Genomic DNA, 19,917 nt, shown 5'->3' with positions numbered 1-19,917 from the left:
TTTTGATAAGAATAACACTCTAATCAACTAAACTACTAAATCATTTTATTATTGCATTTCAGTTTAAAATATAAATATACTTCATGTTATAATGAAAATCTAGTTATATACCTTCCCCAATCTCTCATGTTTCTACATTCCTGATTCTCTGAGTTTATGTTCTTTTTCTTTCTCTTTATCATTTTGTTCGGCTTGTTTCTTTACTTATTTTATGTTCATAATTCCATTCTACACGCCCAACTGAAATTTTATTGTGAATTGAATATTAGGTTCCATTTGCATTCTTTAAACGGGAGCTTGGGTAAGTAAAGAGCATATCATTGTAATGTAAAGAGAATATGATGCTTTAGCTGATAATTATAAGATAAGATAAAATCTCTGAAAAATCACCGTTCGAATTTTCTTTAAGAAATGTGTTTGAATTTAATGTTTTTCCATATCTTCAATAAAGTTACTTTCAAAAAGAGATACATGTGAAAAAAAGAGAGAATAAAATAGTATATTTAGATTGATGGTAGATAATGAAATAAAATGATCAAAAACATAATGGAGGGGAATGAAATGAATTAAAAATATTATTTTAATGTTTGAGTATCCCCTTTTCATGCATATACAAACTTTTAAGTCTATTTACTTCCTGTGACTTCTATCCCTTTTCATGTATATACAAACTTCTAAGCCTATTTACTTCCTCAGACTTTTACTTCCTCTTCTCTCCCTCACATCTGTTCTCACTTTAATACTTTTTTCTGATGAAGTAGTTAACTTTACTTTCCTGCATTTAGTATAATTTTTCATGTTCTTAAATTTTAAAATCAATTGAATGGTTTAATAATATGTAACTGATTATCATCCGAACAGTTTAACTTAACTTTTTATTTCTTTCAACTTATCCATTTTAAAATTTTTAGTTCTAACTTGAATTTGATTATTTTTTTAAAATATAAACAAATAAAAATAAAAATGTAGCACTACATAAGTTATTTATCATAAATCTAAAATATAACTTAATTGTTAAAATATTTTAAGTACAATCTAATTTATATACTGAAAAATGATTTTTTATTATAAATTACAAGTTTAATTGTATAAAACAAATATTTATTATGTATAACGTACATGCTAAAATACTAGTTTATAATAAAATGGATGGAGATTCCATTCACTTGTTTGGAAAAAGGACAAAGTGAGATAAGTTATAACTTTATAGTTCCTATATTACCCACTTTAATAATATTTGAGCAATAATTTTCGTGTTATATTTGAGCAATGAGTTGTAGGAGTGTTCATAATTTGGGTTAAATCAATTTTGATAATAAAAATCACCTGATCTAATCCTCCTTCGTTTTTTTCTTTTTCTCGTTTTTTTTCAAATATAAGGGATCCCATGATTATTTGCAGTTTTACACCTCTAACACAACATTTTACTTTATCAAATTTTCAGAATCTCACTTAAAAAATAATCAGTAACTTTCCTTTATCCTATCTCCTACTTTCCTCTTATGAGAATTATTCTACCAGACTCGAGTGTATCTTAGATAAAAAAAACACATAAATATATGTTTTTGTTCTTTTAAGTTAGTATTTTTTATGCTGATAAAAAAAAGTTAGTATTTTTTATTTTGTTCGTACAAATTTATTTTTCTAATTTTAGTCTTGCTAAATTTATGTCTTTTTAATTGTGATCTCTTTAAAATATTTTGTTCATTTTAGTTATAGTTATTGTAAATTTATATTTTTCCAATTTTGATTTCTATAAATGTGAATTTATGAGGACCATAAATAAAAAATTAGAATCTTACGGATATCAAATTTAAAAAAATTCATACTTACAATAAATAAAAATAAGAAAAATATCCTATCAAAATTGAAAACTGTTAACTTATAAGAATTAAAATTAGAAAAATAAACTTAAGACAAAAAAATGTAAAAACCCTAACTTATAAAAAGAAAAACATATTTAAGACAATAAAAAATATTTTTTTTATCATCAGTGGCTTTTAATTATTAATTAAGTAATATAACAAAACTTAATATAATAATTTGCGGGGATAATTTAGGTGGGAGGGGGTGTCAGACTGAAACTGAACATTTGAATGTCGGGTTTTCGATTCACAAACATTTTAGTATATTTGTTAGTTTTTATAATGAATATTTTAAAGGTAATATTTGAGATATTTTTTAATTAGTTATTTGTATTAAAAAAATACATTGACTGACATGTAAATTAAACTTTAAAAAATATTTTTTAAAACCTCCAAATGAATAAATCTCTTTATAAAAAATTGATTAATTAAACAAATATATAACTAGCATAAATACATTGACAAAATATTTTATAGTTATGGGCGAAAATATGTTAACGTCTGTGTTTTATGGTTATAGGTGAAAATATGTTAGCATCAATTTCATTTTATTTTTTATTTTCAAATATTTATATAAAATAGTTAATTTTTCTTCTTATATAAATTTTAAAAACAAAACAAAATGATATATTAAATGAAAAAATTATATTTTTAAGACGGTATAAAAAAGTTTACTATTTATACATACTACTCAAATCAGTAAAATTAGATTGTTTTAATTAGTTATAAGTAATTTTGAGATCTTTTCTATTAAATTTTTTTTATATTTTTAATAAAGTTTAAAAATAACTCTCAAAAGCAATTAGAACAGTATGTAAACTTTATATTTTTGCTTATTCATGGTGCACAAAAAGTAAATATCTTTATATCGATCTCATTCCATGATATATGAATGCATCCTCCACACTTTAACACCGTTTATCTTCTCCTCCCCAGTTGCTGGTCATTGTCTGTTTTCACCGAAGACAATTTTTGGCAATGGTACACCCTCAGCATCATAGTCTCCACAAATTTGGAAACTAAGCTACCTGCATCATCACTGTACACTATTAGCTGGAACTTCGACAGTCGTGTATGTCGACAACAGATCACAACAAAGCAGTGAACATGAGTGGCAGAAAGGTGTTGGCAAATCTCGTTGAATTCTAGCTCCGAAGTGTCGAACTTGCCTACATCACTCCACAGTTTGTCAATTAAAATTGTGAGAGTGAAAGAAAATGAATGCAAAGAGAAGAGAAAATATGATTGATGTACTTTCAAAGAGAAGAATATTGACGCGGTATGAAGAGTCGCAGGAAACTAGGACACGACGGCGTACACCACCATACCCGACTACAGCATTCAGTCAATGGCACAAGGCATGACTTAGGCTCTTCGCGCCGGCAAGCACCACCACGTGATAGACAACGATGACTACTCCCCTGACTGGTGGGTGCAGTTCTACATGTCTCCCTACACCCACACCCGATGAACGCTCCGCGAGATCATCAGCGTGAGGAAAGAGTCGCGTGTTCAAGAAGGAGATTTCGAAAACTTTCAAGTGAAAGAGAGGATATACAAATGTTTTGGAAGGTTGTTCTATCTATCAATAAGAGAATTTCAATTTCTCACATTTTAGATGAAAATTAAAATTTCACATTTTTAGTTGTTTAAAATTATTTTAAAATTTCAAAAATTTAAATTCTTCATAAAAAAAACATTCCAACAATGAATTTTAGATTAAAGAAATTTAAATTCTCTGATAAATTACTTTTTTGTCAGTTAAAATTTTCTATCTAAACACCCACTAAAAGTTAAATAAATATGATTTATGATTAAATAATAATATAAAATTTTTTATATCATCAACATGACCATTAAATTCTTTTATTTTTTTCCAGCAAAATTATATCTAAGTTTGTGAAATTTTAGCAACCGGCCAAACAAATTATTTATTTCATGAAAGTGAGATCTATGGACTTCAGAATGAGTTGAACTGAAAAGTTTCATGAGGGGTTTCTCAAAATCATTAATTGATCCTTCTCACAGATTTATGGAACATATTTTGGAATTAAGATATCAAATTCTGTACACACCCCAATATTATGGGTTCTTATCTTAGAAATACCATCCACCTTCATACACAAACAATATCTATCCTATATACAAACAAAAGGACACCAAGAACCAATGCATGGGAAAAAAATAAAAAATAAAAATATCTCCAGCTGTGCCAGCCCCTTTGCCATGCCCATCTGAGGTAGGCAAAAATCCAAGAATCTAAAAAGCTATGGAGGAAAAAAAAAGCTACCAATTTATAAATCCCACCAACCCACCGAATTCTTGGGGTCATGTCTGTTGTTCACCCTCTTCTTTCTTCTCTTGAATCCTGAATCTCACTCCTGTCTGTGTCAGAATATTCCTTCTGGGACTCAATTTCTCCACTACCCTCTCGATTTCTTCTTCGGTGTCTTCGGTCCTGAACATACACACAACCAATGAAATCAAATGTTAGCCTTAAAATATCTCATAACACCATGCATCCCTAAGATGGAATGGCAAGGACTAATTCATTAATTTTTGAAAAAAGATGTGAGATCAACTTTGGAAATAATAATATAACTACTTTATTGTTGTTCTAACATACTATTTAAAAAAAATTATAATGAAAAACTATTGGATCATCTTTTTGGTAGAGACCATAGGTAGACGGTAGACTATTATGGGCAACAAAACTAGAGACCACTGATAAAGGTGGAACAATCCTGCACCAATTAATCCACGTGCTTGGTAGGGATCTATTGGATTCATCTGACTTGCGGGTTCAATATTTTTAAAAATTTATACACTTTCACCAATTTTATTCTTCTAGTGGCGTCACAAGCCACAGTAGTTTTGGCTTGACTGTTGGCTCAAAAACAGTAGTAAGCTTTTGATGATTTTTACTACATATTACCAAAGACAGCAAAGGGAAAAAAACAAGCAACAGATTTTGAGGACTTAAATCATGACAGTGAGGAAAACAAACCTCTCTTGGTAAAGGGTATTCCTCTGACTCCAACATTCGTACAACTTGGCCCATCTTGGGCCTTTTCTCAGAATCTGGATCTACACATCTTAAAGCAGTTAAGAGAGCCCGTTTTAAAGCTCTGGTGGATGGCTTCACCTCAATGTTGGGGTCCACCACTTCTTCTGATCTCCTGTTTCCAACCATCATTTTCAGCCAATCAACAAGGTTCACCTGAAAGCATTGCAGATAATTGGTATAGGTCAGTTAAAACACTTGATCAGAACCTGTCATATAGAAATAAGTTACTAAGAGCACACAATTCTTGTTAATAATTGAGCATAAGTTTCTGAAGAGATGGATATTTATAGCCCTCCACACAAACTAATCCTCTTATAATACATATTGCAAGTGCCAGGCCAGAGTTCATATACTGTGTAGTTAAACTATCTATGGTGTTGGAACAAGCTTGGGATAAGCTTCAAAAGTATAGAATAATAAATTTTGCTTTGTAGGAGGGGGGTCCCTCATAGGAATAATAGAAGTAGAAGAAGAATGAGAATTTTTTATCCCAGAGAAAAAATAGCACTACTGGTCTTTCAATGTATGCCCCCTCATATTCAAAATGTTGTGAAAGTGGAAGACAGATGACCCACAAAGCTGAGATGGTACACACTGAAAGCTATAGAGCATGAAAAAGTTCTTTCTCTAGAAACAACTAAGAATTTATCCTAAAGTAGTAGTGTCAATAATGAAAATGTGAAAAGGATAGTTACTAGCATTATTGAGAATGTTAGTGCTATCTGCTATGTGTTTCCTGTTTTTGAAAGAGTTGATTCAAAAGTGAAGATTTACTTTAAGTCCTGTTTCTGTTTTAACTAGTAATTAATTTTTAAGCATAATGTCCCAACATAATGCTAAGTCACTGGTTCAAATCCTGAAAATAAGGCTGCATGCATCTACCCTCCCCAAACTTCGCCAGGTGGGAGCCTAGTGCACTTGGTCACTCTATAATGTCCCAATTATTTTCTTCTCTTTAGTGTTGCAGAAAATAATTAGGGTCTAGAGATTATATAATTGCCATGCACCAGAAATTGAAAACAGAATGGTACAGGCAAGATTTTTTGAATGAACAGATCCCTTGCTAATAGCATCAAGCTAGAAAATTAGGCAATATTCATCCTCAAGTTGACTGGCAAAAGGTAGAAGTGTAGTATAGCTATAGCATATGTTATGATCAGCCCCAGATACACAAGACAACTGGACAATTACTTTAGTGTCACAATTTGGCTGAATGAACAAACTTACAGCTGCATTTGGTGAATTGCTATAAAAAAACACTGTGCACGCATACTGAAAGCTGGATTTTGTGCCCAAGATAAAAAGTAAGTTTACTCACTTCATTTGCTGGTCGACCATAGTCAACTGGATCTCTACCAGTAATTCCTTCCAATAGCAAAACACCAAAGCTATAAACATCACTCTTCTCATTTAGAAGGCCAGTATTTGCATATTCAGGAGCCACATATCTGTGAAATATTTATAGCAAAAAAGAAAATAAGAATAATTTTTTCTTACAAAATTTTAACAATACTGAGCATGGGAAAACTTCAGCAGAGCACAAAATTACTGACCCAAAAGTTCCCATAACTCTTGTTGTGACATAACTCTTCCCAGCACCCAATAATTTGGCCAGGCCAAAATCAGAAACCTTGGCATTGAAATCATCATCAATTAATATGTTGCTTGACTTTACATCACGGTGCACCACCTTTGGCTCAATTGCTTCATGCAAATACGCTAGCCTGAAACATGTAAATTGGTTTATGAGGACTAGGGAAAAAATATAAGCAACACAGATGCAGACACTCACGCTTTGGCTGTGCCAAGGAGAATCTTGATACGTGCTTCCCACGTAAGGTATCCATGGTGACGCATAGCTCCATGAAGCCATTGCTCTAAGTTTCCATTATTGACATACTCATAAACTAACATCCTGTAAATAATCACAATAGGGCAAAAGAAATATTTTTCAGTGAACATGAGAACGATCTCACCAACCACCAGAGTAGCAGATTAATAAACATGCAATTCATATTATGATTACCAGTTATTCTGGCAACAATTATTTAATTTAGCTAAGCAGGTTATAATGTTATATTCAAGGTTGCATTACAAACTCGAGAGTCTACGTAAACTTGTAGAGTTTACTTAATATAAAAAATAATATTAAAAACCTATTAATGACATATATGCATAACATAATACTCTTAACACAACAACAATTCAACATTTCAATTTCATAATAGAGAAAAATAGCAAAACACAATAATAAAGTGTGATAGTACAACAAAATAAGATCAAACTTCTAAATGACCAAATCATATATAAGTTCATAAAAACATAAGATACTAAAGTGAAAAACATTTCAAAAAGGAGTTAATTTTTTCAAATCATTGTACCAAAAACATTTGAACTTGGGTAGAATACTGTAACCATGGGGTAAATGTGGGGCAAAAATTGCATTTGATTTCAAACTCGCTGACTCACGTGTTGACTCAAGAGTTTACCGGAGTTTATCCCAAAAATAGTTTCAACACAAGTTAACTCGTTTTGCCTACCTAGAGTTGCAAAATCTTTAGAGTCTAAGAGTTAACTTAGGAGTTTAACAACCTTCATTATATGAAATCATACTTTTTTTATAAGCTCGTTATATGAAATCATATATGTTGAGATGATGCTACTGTAATTGAGAACTGTGATACCTGAGAGTTCCCTCAATGCAGTACCCCAAAAGTCGAACCAAGTTTTTGTGTCGGACATGGCCAATAGCTTCAACTTCTACTCTAAATTCTTTCTCTGCTTGACCTCTGCTAAAACAAAAAACTTAGGAGTTGAATTTTAGCCGAATAGAGACTAGAGAGGAATAAAAACAAAGCAGCTAAGGTAACTATAATGGATAATTGGGCACTGTACTGAAGCTCACGTGTTATTAAGTATCTTTTTAACTGCCACTGGAGTTCCATTGATCAACTGTCCCCTATAAACCACTCCATAGCCGCCTTCACCGAGGACATTTTCTTTGGAAAAACGGTTCGTAGCAAGTTCAAGATCCCTCAAGGTAAACCAGTGACCCCAACCCAAGTGAGAGAATTCTGGAAGGCCAGATAGAGGTGAAGGAGCTGTTATAGGGTATGAAGAAGATTGCTTGTACACTGTAACCGTGCCAGAGCTACCTTCTTCTCCTGACTGTGAGTGTGAAACGCCTCCATCTTTCTCAATGTAATGAAATGAATCTGAGTGAGTGCCACTATCTCCATTCTTCATCTTCCCCACACCTAAATGAACCATGACCTTGTCTGATTCCTTGTCACTGGACTTATCCTGAATCGTGAGAAGTATTCCATCACGAGGAGCAAATACATTAGTTGGCACTTGTTCAACCCGCACTTCCTTGATTTCCTTTGAGACAGTTGGTATTTGACTAAGGGGAATCTTGTCTTTATCTTTTCTAGATTTCTTCCTTGAGGTTAGGCAAAGTGAGACCACAGAAAGAATGACTATTATAGACAATCCAACTACAATTCCAAATATTTCCCAAACTTTTAGACCAAAAATGGGAGTTTTCTTGGATAATTCAGCATTAAGATTAGACCCCATTTCTCAGAAAGTCTTGAGAGTTGACACCTACAATATGCAACACAAAGACATTATCAATCAATTCAGACAACAACAGCACATATTCATCAAACATTTGGAAGGAAAAGGAACCAAGAAAGCACAAACATGAGATTAAAATTATCTCAAATTAATACACCAACAACAACCTATAAACCATTCATGGTATCACTCTTACCACTACTCATTCACAAGGACAAAAGACAAGCCTCAAATCCTAGATCTCAGAAACAGCCCCATCACAAGTTAAGAGGCTCAAACAAGGGAACAAACCCAAAAGGCCAGATCTTTGAGACCCCCGAATCTTGGGGGTGTCAGCAAAAGCAAGTGTCTATATAAGTAACATCATATTCCCATGTGTGGAAAATGTGAGTGTGAATCTAAGATGGGGTGGAGCTATCTGAAGAAGAAGAAGAAGAACATACACAAAGGTGGTCGAGTTAGAGGGACATGAAGGGAAAATGTCAGTGATGATAAAGAGGAAGGAAGGGATGGAGTTATCAGTGGTAGGTGATGAGTGTTTTGGAATAGATGCCTTTCAACGCATGCATATAACTATGCTTATAAAACATCCATTTTTTTCCAACATGAAATTCTCTCCTTTTTTTTTTTTTTTCTTTTTGGTAATGACATGAAATTCTCTGATGTAAGATTGAAGAATGATAGGGACACTTTCTCTCAATTTTTTCTCATAGACTTTATTGATTGATTATAATTTATTAGAAACTATTTTGATGATAGATTTTATTTTTTATTTGATATAAATTAAGAGAAAAAATTATTAAGTGAAAAATAAAATTTACTAAAAAGGTAATTTTTATTAAATTTTAATCAATTACAGAAGAAATCTTATAAAAATTTGTCTAACTAGCATCTATCATGTAAGATTTTAATTCCTAAACGAAAGGTATGCCTCTCCCTCTTGGCATTTCATGAACGTGACTCGTTGTCGGTAACTATTTAATTTCACTCTTTTTTTTAAATAAAAAAATTAATTTCACTCCTTTTTCATTTTTTATTTGTATTTGCTTTTCTTTTTCCTTTCCTTTCCTTCATTTGATTTGATGGTGGTATAAGCTGGAAATTTTACCAAATTTAAGACCCTAAGTTAATGGAAATAAATTATAAAAAATAAAATTAGTAATTTTAATTATATAAATATAAATAAAATAAAATAACAAAATATAAAATTTTATTTATAAATTTAATAAATTTTAAAACTGAGGGGTGCGAGTGCACCTCTCATTTAAATGTAGGTCTGCCACTGCTATGAGCTATCCATCAACAGCAAAAATCAACTATTCAATTTTATGCCGATCATTCATTATGAGTAATTATAATAATATATTAGTTTTCTTTTTCATTCTACTTTTATCTTACTTTTTTTTCTTTTTTCTGTATTATATCATTTTTTATATTTATCCTTTCCTTTTTTAATAAAACATGAATGAATTTCTTAATAAAATATATGAATAACTTTTTTGTTCATAGAACATTAACACCTTTAACATCAATTTAACAGTCAGAATGAGGGGAAACAATAATTTAATCATTAAATGCAACTTAACATGGCTATTTTAAACTCTAAACAGCTATTTGACCATTATAGTTCTAGTTAGAACATTTTTAAATTAGTTTTTTAAAGTGATTTTTACAGCTTTTAACATAAATTGCATATAATTAAAATTATTTCTTAAACATGTATTTATTTAAGATATATATAAGAGTAGAAATAAGAATTTTATATTTGTGGGTATAACATTTTTTATATTTTTTTATGAAATTATAAATATAGAGAGAGGGAATTTCATTAATTAAATACATCAATATTATAAAAAAAATTCTATTATGATTTATTTTTTATGTAATAAAAATTGTTCACTTTATATATATATATATGTAAGGGAAGTTTCTCTTGAAATTGGAGAATACTATCAATTCCAATGGAAATAAAATTATTCTTTTTCTTGCTTTGAAAGAATAAATATAAAAAACTATGTGTTTTATTATTTTATTTTCTAAACAAAAAATGACATAAAAATTATACTAAATTTAATATGCAGATGATGTCATTGAATAAGTTATAGTAATTTTATATACTGGACGAAGCAAGCACCAAACGAAATGCACAACAATTTATAAAGGACACTGATGATGTTTTTGAACGGCAATGGACTCCCAAAGGCAACACCCAAATTCGCATGTTTGGAAGCACAATTTTTATAATTGATTTGACATATAAACGAATTGGTTCTGGACCTGAAATTTTTTGAATTTAAATTAAAGAGAAAAAAAAGAGATTTTTTTAAAGTTATATTTTCTTTTGTTACTTTATTTTCAATTAAATAAGAGAAAGTTTTAATTTTGCTTTTTTCTACTTTCATTTCCTTTACCCAGAAGTAAGGGTCGAAGCCCAACACATGGTCTAAATAAAATTGTTTAACTTGAACCAAATCTGAATCGCCCATTTAATTTTTATTTGTTTTATAAAAATATAATCATCCAAAAATTTTATCTGACTATAGTGGTTTGCTTGCGTCACCAAACAATTATTCGCTCGTAATCAAAGTCTAAAATGAGAAAACTCACCCTGATTAGGTATATATACACTATTTTATTTTTCTATTACTTCGTTGAAATATTCTGCAAACAGAAGTGTGTGTCGAACGAAACAAAATTAGTGTGTGTTTTGATATGCGTTGGACATGCATATGTATACTTCTCCACGTTACGACATGAGACAGAAGAAGAGCTCTTGTGAACAAATCATAACTTATACAGTTTTATGTCAAAAAAATATGAAATAAGAATTGATGATTTGATTTTGAAGAGCTGTGAAGGGCTTTCTTCACGATCTGTTGCTTTTAGTTCAATGTATTTTTCTTATTTGGGGTGACATTTAAATGATTTATTTTGATGTGCCCCCTTTTTTGGGTATGAAATTTGGGTAGGTATTATTCTTTTGCGGTGGAAACTTAGGCCACAACTTTCATATGATCAGTCTTAACCGGAGGAAAAGACATTTTCAGGATGAATCAAACTAGACATTTTTGGGATTAAATTAAATATATGCATGAGTATCATTACCAAGGATAAACCGTTGAGTTCACGAGTTGTTTTAAATCGTTTTTTTAATATATATGATCTATATTTTAAAAAATAATAATTATATACACAATACAAGTTTTAATAATTAATAATCCGGCGTGTGAAAAATAGTTATGCAAATAACATTCCCTAGTTAATAGGGCCATATGTATAAATCTAACAAATCTTTGCTGGCAGTTTGGTATTATTGGTCTAACTCATCTCCAGCAGCTGATCGATCCCAGTCCCATATATACATAATGTTTCTGGGACCACCATTTTTGTATATGCGTTAATTAACTAGACCAATTCAATTCAATTGTCTTCAAATCATGTGCATTATCTTAGATATATAGGTGGTTAAAGAATAAAGAATATCTAATTTATTATTCAATTAATCTCGTGGAGCCTAGTGATTAGCTAGATGTTATATATTTGACTTATAAACTCCAACAAAAATAGACCCAGGGAATTATAATAACAATGACGTAGCATTAGATGAAAAGTTGCACCACATACTTTATGTTATCCATTATTCCAAGGTTCTTCCCCCCCAAAGAAGAATGAGTCAATTATTTACTATGCCCGTGAGGGTCTGCATGCCTTATCTTTCTAGGGCAAATACATTGACGGATACCCAAAGTTCAATTAAATAATGATGTGCACATAAACTTATCTTCTCTTCCAGTTAGGCTAAAGGGTAGCCATGACCGAAGAAGCCGTTTCCACTACATGAAAGACAAGGAACATTATTTCTGTACATAACGAACAATGATGATATACCCTGACTATTTTTTTATGTGCCTGGCCTAATCCAATGTGTACAGAAAGGAAATCTAGGTAGGTGGAAATATATAGCTAGATGCTACAAATTAATTAAAAGGTAGCACCGAAATATGGATGATCAGTTCTATTTTTCTGTACCTTGTGAACTTAAATAACAGTATAAATGTTTGGTTGATAGGTTTAGGAAGGTCTTAAATTCTTTCACGCGGAGTATTTGTGGTCCATACTCATTATATATATGGTCAAAGGATGAAAGCCACTTGCAGACCTAAACATCTTAGTCATAGGAAGCTTAATAAGAGCATATGGAGAGAGAGAGAGAGTACACGTACCTAAAAGTTTAATAAATAGAAATTGTTTTAATTTAACAAATGATCTCAAATTTAAATTCGAGTCTTATTATAAATATAATTATGTTAAATATTTTTAAAAAATTGGAATTGGAACAACATTGCTTTCAAAAAAAGTATTTGTAGTATAGGAAAAAAATGTAGAAGATGATAAGGTATATAAAATTAGAGTCTATATATATATATATGCATGCATGTATTAGGCTTCTTAAGCTTATTATATTCATTAGGTTTCTAGTGTGTCAGATTGATGATGTATATAGGAGGTGTTTCTGAGTCTAATCACTTCATTTGCAGAGTAGTTATGATCAGTACTTTCCGTCTAAACGAGCTTTAGTGCATGGTTAAGAAGGTTAAGCTAGATAGATCAAGTCCCCATATATTTACACACATTGTTAAACAAAAAAACCAAATACACGTAAACAGTCTCACGTTAATGGCAACACCGTGTATAGGAGGTTGGAAGGGAAGAATTAATAAGAAAGACACGGTGCCAACCCAGCATGAATTATGGAGAGTGTATGGGCGAAAAGCTTAAACCTATTTAACACCAACCACCGAGGAAAAACAAAAGATCATAGAATTAAGTGGAGGGTCCTATGAATAAAAGTATGCATGGCACTAATTAATTTTCATGAGTGCATTGGGACAAGTTTTAGGTCTCACCATTATTGTAACTACAATCTTCCCTCCTTCACCTCCATCCAAATGCCAAAATGACTATAACGACAGATATATATTGCGTTCATTGATTTCATTTCCCCTTACCCTCGGTTCTTAAAAAGCCTAAAATACAAAAATAAAGGTACTGGTGTGTAAATTTCACTAAAATTTGGGGTTTCTATAAATAATAATTTTATCATGAATGACTCAAGGAAAATAATAATTAATAAAAAAAGGAAATTGTTTTCTCTTTTTTTATAAAAAAATGTATTTTTCTCTTATGAAAAATATATCATTTCATTGATTATTTTATTTACTTAATTTTCCCTAGTTAAATAAAAAATATGATATAAATATTTCAAAAATAAAAAAGAATAAAAAACTATAAAATAATAGAAATAATAAAATATGGTTGTACTACTTTACATTTTTTTGGTTTGTAACCCAACTTTTTTAAAGAAAAATACTAAATTAAAATTTCACGCATTAAAAAAAATAATAAAATATTAAAATAAAAAGTAGGTTGCATGAACATCCAATTTTATCAAAGTCAATAAAATACAAGAACAAGAAACTTAGTCTGTGTTCGGTTTTAAATCTTGATTAGGAGGAAAGTTGTGTTAGATCGTTAATGATCAAGTAAAATTTGTTATATCAAACAAAGATTATTCATGATAGGTTTATGTTAAAACTAGGTTATTACCTAAAAGTAGTATGTTATATCACTCAAATATAATGTTAAACTCTCAGTAATCATCGTTGTATTGATAGTAAGAGAAGTCTTTGATGTTATTAATATTGTTGTATAAAAGAAATGAGGTTTTTGAAGGAAAAAAATGAGTTAATTAATTTTTTTTCTTTCAAAGTTTGACACCATAAAGACAAATTTATATATTGAGTTCTGAGGAATTTGAAACTTAAATTTTAATTTAATCCCATAAAATAAATTCACAAGGTGATAATAGTTTAAGTTGTATAAGAATTATATTGATCATATTTCTATTAAATGTGAGATCTTAACTCCTTTAAAAGTTGATATCTTGACAATTACATTCTACCACCTAACCTTTTAGATTATTTTAAACGTATATAATCATTTTTGAGCCATTAACAACTATATAACTTTAATAAGTCACAATTAAGACATAAGTGACCTCAACTAAAGCAACTTTCCAATAAATTCTCTCTTACCCATTCTAATGTCAAAGTTTTTTTTTTTTTACAAGTTTTAAACTTAGTTACTTTTAAATTTTATTTATATTAGAATTTCTTTTGCATATAAAACCTTAATCATTTATACTTTTATCATGTTTTTTGAAATCATTTCCCCTTAATATTTTTTTATAGTTTTAACTTATGTATTTAAATTAAATATATATTTATCTTATATATTTGTAACCTATGTGAAGTAGTTGCTTTTTTTTTGCATATTTTATATAACGTAGACACACATATTTTTTTACTTAAAAAAGATGTAGTTACACATTTTTTTTGACAGATGCAATCGCACATGTTCGTTAGCATGGAATTTTTTTAAGGAAACCTACAATAAAGAATTAAGCAAATTGTCCCGATACTCCAAATTTCTTTACACTGCACATGATGTTTTATCTCTTAATTCCTATGATAAATCTCCTTAATTAATTGGAGCGTGTGTTTTGGTTTGGGGAGCGGGAATTATATTTGGATGGAGATTAGTCATTAATTAATAAGTAAATATAATTAGGTTCTCATCATCAGTCATAAACATAATCAATAAATATTTTATATTATTATCATGATGACTTAGAAATAAGATTTGTTTCCTTAAATTTTCAAATAAGCTTGTTTTTAATTAAAAATCACATTTTATAAATCATACTGGTTATATACGTTTTTAAAAAATACTTTAGTACTTGTTTTAGAGTTTAAATTAAAAAAAAATAAACCATAAAATGTTATATTGCAGAATTTATTTATTTTAGACTATCAAATATTGAATACTATAACTTTTGGTATAATTTTTAAAAAAAAATTATACATGGGCACCCAATATGCTAATTAGCACGTAGCCAGAGACATAAAAGTGAGAAAATATTAGTATTACTGGTATTATGATTTGACATGAAAAGAAAGATAAAAAGAAAAAAAAGTGTTTTTTAGGTGTTTTAAAAAATATGGGTGGCTCATGTATCGTCACTCTAATTTTTATTTGGATATATAAATACTATTTTGTTCTCTAAAAGTGTGAATCAATGATAATTGATCATTGGAAGATGGAAAATTTAAATTTAATTTTGAGTGTGTAAAAAGTGTGATACGTTGATCCTATATGTTGTTAAACTTATGAGATTATTTTGTCATTAAATTATAATGTTTAAGGATCAATTTGATAATAAATTGTATTTTTTGAAGATCAAGTTGACATTAGGATTATGTTCAACAAAATTAACTAGAAGTTGGAAAGTTAACATGTAACTAAAAACTGAAAAATTAGCTTATTAAATTAGAAGTATTCAGTAAAATTAATTATTGAAGTAATTAAAAAGTATAAAATGACATAAAAGTAATCAAATTATGATTTATTTAAAAAGATAACAAAGAAAATGATTAAATATATCAAAAATAAAAGTGAAAGAAAATATAAAGAAACTAGAGGTTAAAAAACTAGCATTTCAAAAAACATTTCTTCAAAGTTATGTTCAACAAAACATTTTAGCTAATTTTTATTTTTTGTTTACTAGTTGAAAAACTCATTTGACTATTCGATAAATAAGTTTTTTTAATAGTTTATAAAGTTTTTTGAAATGCTACTTCAAGTAGTATTTTTTAAATGCTAGCTTATACTTTTTTATAATTTTTTTTCACTTTTATCTTTGATATATTTATTTATTTTCTTTGTTACTTTTTCTAAATAAATCATGATTTTTTTTACCATTTTACAGTTTTTAATTACTTTAACAATTAATTTTACTAAACATTTATAATTTAATAAGCTAGTTTTGCAGTTATCAGATAATTTTTTAGCTAATTTTGTTGAACATAAGTTAAGTAGTGTTTCAAAAAGTGTTAAAAGTTATTGAGAAACTATTAAAAAAAGTTTACTTAATGAACAATCAAATAAGATTTTCAGCTAGTAGAGGAAATATCTTATCAAACATAGCCTAAGTTATAAAGTCTAGGGATCAATTTGACTGTTTGATAGAACTGACTGAAAAATTTAGCTGAGAAAACTAACTAACTGAAAGCTTAGAAAATTAGTTGATGGCTGAAAGCTAAAAAATTAGTTAATAAATGAAAGTTAAAAAGTTAGCTTATTAAATTAGAAGTGTTTGGTAAAAATTTTTTTTAAAATAGGTAAAAAGTATAAAATGACATAAATAGATATATTTATATTCTACTAATTTATGTTACATTTTTTTATGTTAAGTATTCTACTATTAATCTTATATTATTTCTTAAAATATTTTTAATCAAGTTAAAAATAATATAAGAAAATATAGTTGAGTAGACATTATATTTTTATAATGCTAATTAGTGTAATAGTTAAAATAAATCATATAATATAAAATTATTAAAAAAATAAAGGACAAAATATACTATTGAAATAATAAATTAAATATTATAAGTGGTACAATAATTAAAATAAATACTATATCATAAAAATGTAAAATATAATAAATAAAATATCATTTATCATTATAATGTTAAATTAATAAAATAAATAGTATAATCATTAAATTAAGAATGTGAGATAAAAATATCCAAAACATAATATAAAAATAAAATAATCAACCTCTATGTTTCTTTTCTATTGTTTTTCTTTTTTTACTCATTTATTTTGGGGAATTTCACAATCAAAATATTATAAAGAAAACTTATTAAAATATTATATGGGGAGTGGAAAAAAAAATAAAAATACCATTATCTAGAGAAAAAAAGGTTAGTGTGTATGTTGTGAAACAAAATGAGGGGATTTACAAGTTGGAGGAGAAAAGCAAGACAAACATATAAATGAGTAAAAAAAGAAAAACCATAAAATTCTAATTTATTTATAAAGGATAAGTATGAAAAATTGATAAATACATTAAGGATAAAAAACAAAAACAATATAAAAATTAGAAATTAACGTTTTAAAAAGTGCTACTTAAAACAGAATTTCAAAACAATTAGAAGTTACTAAAAAACTATTTAAAAAAAGTTTGTTTATCAAATAATTCATTAACTTTTTTGGTTAATAACAAAAACTAAAAACTAGTTAAAATGTCTTGTTAAATATAATATTTATCGTTAAATTATTTACATGACTAATATGTCATACTTTTCTTTTTATATATTCAGGGACTAAATTTAATTTTTTTCATCTTTTAAAAATTAATTTATCATTGACTCATACTTTGAGAGACCAAAATAAGTGTTTTTCCTTTTTATTTTTATTTTTATCTTTATCTTTTAGACATTCACCATAACTAATAAATATAGTTGCCAATTAGATCTGGCAAAAAGCTTAAAAGTTCAACACAAAAAACTAAGAAATTGAGAAGGGGAAAACGAAATTATAGCAAACTTTAAACTTTTTTTTCTTTTTTTGACTGATTCAAACTTTTTTTCTGTTAAGTAGTTTTTCAGTACTACATGTATATTTATCATCCACGATCAAGCTGAAAGTTCTTTGAAATGAAATGAACTTAACTCGCTGGAACGTCGAGGGAAAAAGCTTGAAACCGCGTTAAAACCTATTCGGATATAATGGGAGCAAGAAAGTTACGAAATAAATAATGATAGCAAAACTATATGCACGATCAACTAAGGAAGGAAAGTAGGTTGGCTGGTATAGATAGTACTTTAAACTGAAAAAGATACCCTAACAAATTTGATTTGATATGTATTAATGCTTAATCTCAAGCAAATTGTGGATCGAATTAGTCGTCGCCAAAATCATATATTGTGGTTGTTATGGACAATACTCGGCCTCAGCTGATTTGGAATGGAAGAACATTTTTTCTTTGGTATTTCTTAAACTGCATAATTGTTGTCTACTTTGTCAGTGATCAAATCATATGAATCATCTACGCCAAAAAGATTGGTCTTGAATGGTCTCAATTGCTCCACTTAGGAAGCTTCATGGCTCGGGTTGATCTGATGTATATATCAAGAAATTTTGCATGTGTGTGTATTGTTGGCAAATTATTCCACAAACAACCAAGCCAAGCATGTCAATGACCACACAGATGTTTACATAGGCTTCTCTAATTAAAGCACATCATGGGGTTAATGCAACTTTATTTAAAGTACCTGCAATATATATGGTAGGTGATAGTATCTAATTAATTGACCCAATGAAAATTATGCATATTTGTCATGATCCACGATACAACCCTCAACTCAACTCGGATTTCACAAACTTTGTGAAATGCAATTCATTGACGGTGGGCGTGAGAGGGACACGAAAGTTAGCGTCATGCGTTTGATACGCATTCAATGGCAGCATAATAAATTAATAATTCAATACAAGACAAGTCGTTGATAACACTATTTGTTTGTTTTGTTTATTGATTAATTCAACAACAACAACAACGCCTTATCCCACTAGGTGGGGTCGGCTACATGGATCAACTTCCGTCATAATGTTCTATCAAGTACCATACTTCTATCCAAATCATTAAGTTCGAGATCCTTTTTGATAACCTCTCTTATAGTCTTTTTGGGTCTTCCTCTGTCTCGAATTGTTTGTCTTCTCTCCATCTGGTCTACTCTCCTCACTACAGAGTCTACCGGTCTTCTCTTTACATGCCCAAACCACCTAAGTCTATTTTCCACCATCTTCTCTACAATAGGCGCTACTCCAACCCTCTCTCTAATAGTTTCGTTTCTAATTTTATCCTGTCGAGTCTTACCACACATCCACCTACTTTATTCTCATGTTGGCTCTTGACCGCCCAACATTCTGTTCCGTACAAAATCGCCGGTCTTACCGCAGTCTGATAAAACTTTCCCTTTAACTTGATCGGTACCTTTGCATCACATAACACCCCCGATGCTTTTCTCCATTTCATCCATCCTGCTTGAATGCGATGATTCACATCCCCTTCAATTTCTCCATCATCCTGTATTACAGACCCAAGATATTTAAACCGTGTGACTTGAGGGATAATATGGTCTCCTATTTTCACCTCTGAGTTAGAAACCCTCCTTCTTTTGTTGAACTTACATTCCATATACTCTGATCTGCTTCTGCTTAGGCGAAAACCATGTGTTTCTAGAGCTCGTCTTCAAGTTTCCAACCTCTCATTCAACTCCTCCCTCGACTCTCCAAGGAGGACTATGTCATATGCAAAAAGCATGCATCTCGGCGCTATCTCTTGGATTTGTTCCGTGAGGACATCCATAATTATTTGATTAATTGTTAAATTGAAAAGTTAGTATCAATACTTGAGATAATATATGTACCCGAAGAAATATTTGATATAATACTTCATTTTAATTCTTACGTATAGAAGTTTTACAATTCAATTTCTATATA

The 19,917-nt window shown here is 29.4% G+C and overlaps 1 protein-coding gene across 1 annotated transcript; it reads right to left on the bottom strand.

Moving 5' to 3' along the window:
• Positions 1-3,860: 3,860 nt before the first annotated feature.
• On the bottom strand, positions 3,861-9,074 carry LOC114407519 (probable receptor-like protein kinase At5g18500). Its single transcript, XM_028370642.1, has 8 exons — positions 8,708-9,074; positions 7,838-8,538; positions 7,617-7,721; positions 6,725-6,847; positions 6,486-6,656; positions 6,251-6,380; positions 4,873-5,085; positions 3,861-4,323 (listed from the first exon to the last, which is right to left on the bottom strand). The coding sequence occupies exons 2-8, from the start codon at positions 8,509-8,511 to the stop codon at positions 4,207-4,209; spliced, it is 1,533 nt and encodes a 510-aa protein (XP_028226443.1). The 5' UTR covers positions 8,512-8,538; positions 8,708-9,074; the 3' UTR covers positions 3,861-4,206.
• Positions 9,075-19,917: the final 10,843 nt, after the last annotated feature.

Source organism: Glycine soja, chromosome 3 (genome assembly GCF_004193775.1).
Source record: "Glycine soja cultivar W05 chromosome 3, ASM419377v2, whole genome shotgun sequence".
In the NCBI taxonomy this organism is placed as follows: domain Eukaryota; kingdom Viridiplantae; phylum Streptophyta; class Magnoliopsida; order Fabales; family Fabaceae; genus Glycine; species Glycine soja.
The sequence above is the reverse complement of the archived record's forward strand: the minus strand, read 5'-3'. Positions and strand labels throughout refer to the sequence as shown.

What these genes read in the sequence shown, in the direction of transcription:
- LOC114407519 (XM_028370642.1), bottom strand. Translation starts at nt 8,511, where the DNA reads ATGGGGTCTAATCTTAATGCTGAATTATCCAAGAAAACTCCCATTTTT. An exon ending in CTCCTTGGCACAGCCAAAGC is followed by an intron (nt 6,657 to 6,724) that starts GTGAGTGTCTGC and finishes TACATGTTTCAG; the next exon opens with GCTAGCGTATTTGCATGAAG. An exon ending in AATACCCTTTACCAAGAGAG is followed by an intron (nt 4,324 to 4,872) that starts GTTTGTTTTCCT and finishes GTGTATGTTCAG; the next exon opens with GACCGAAGACACCGAAGAAG.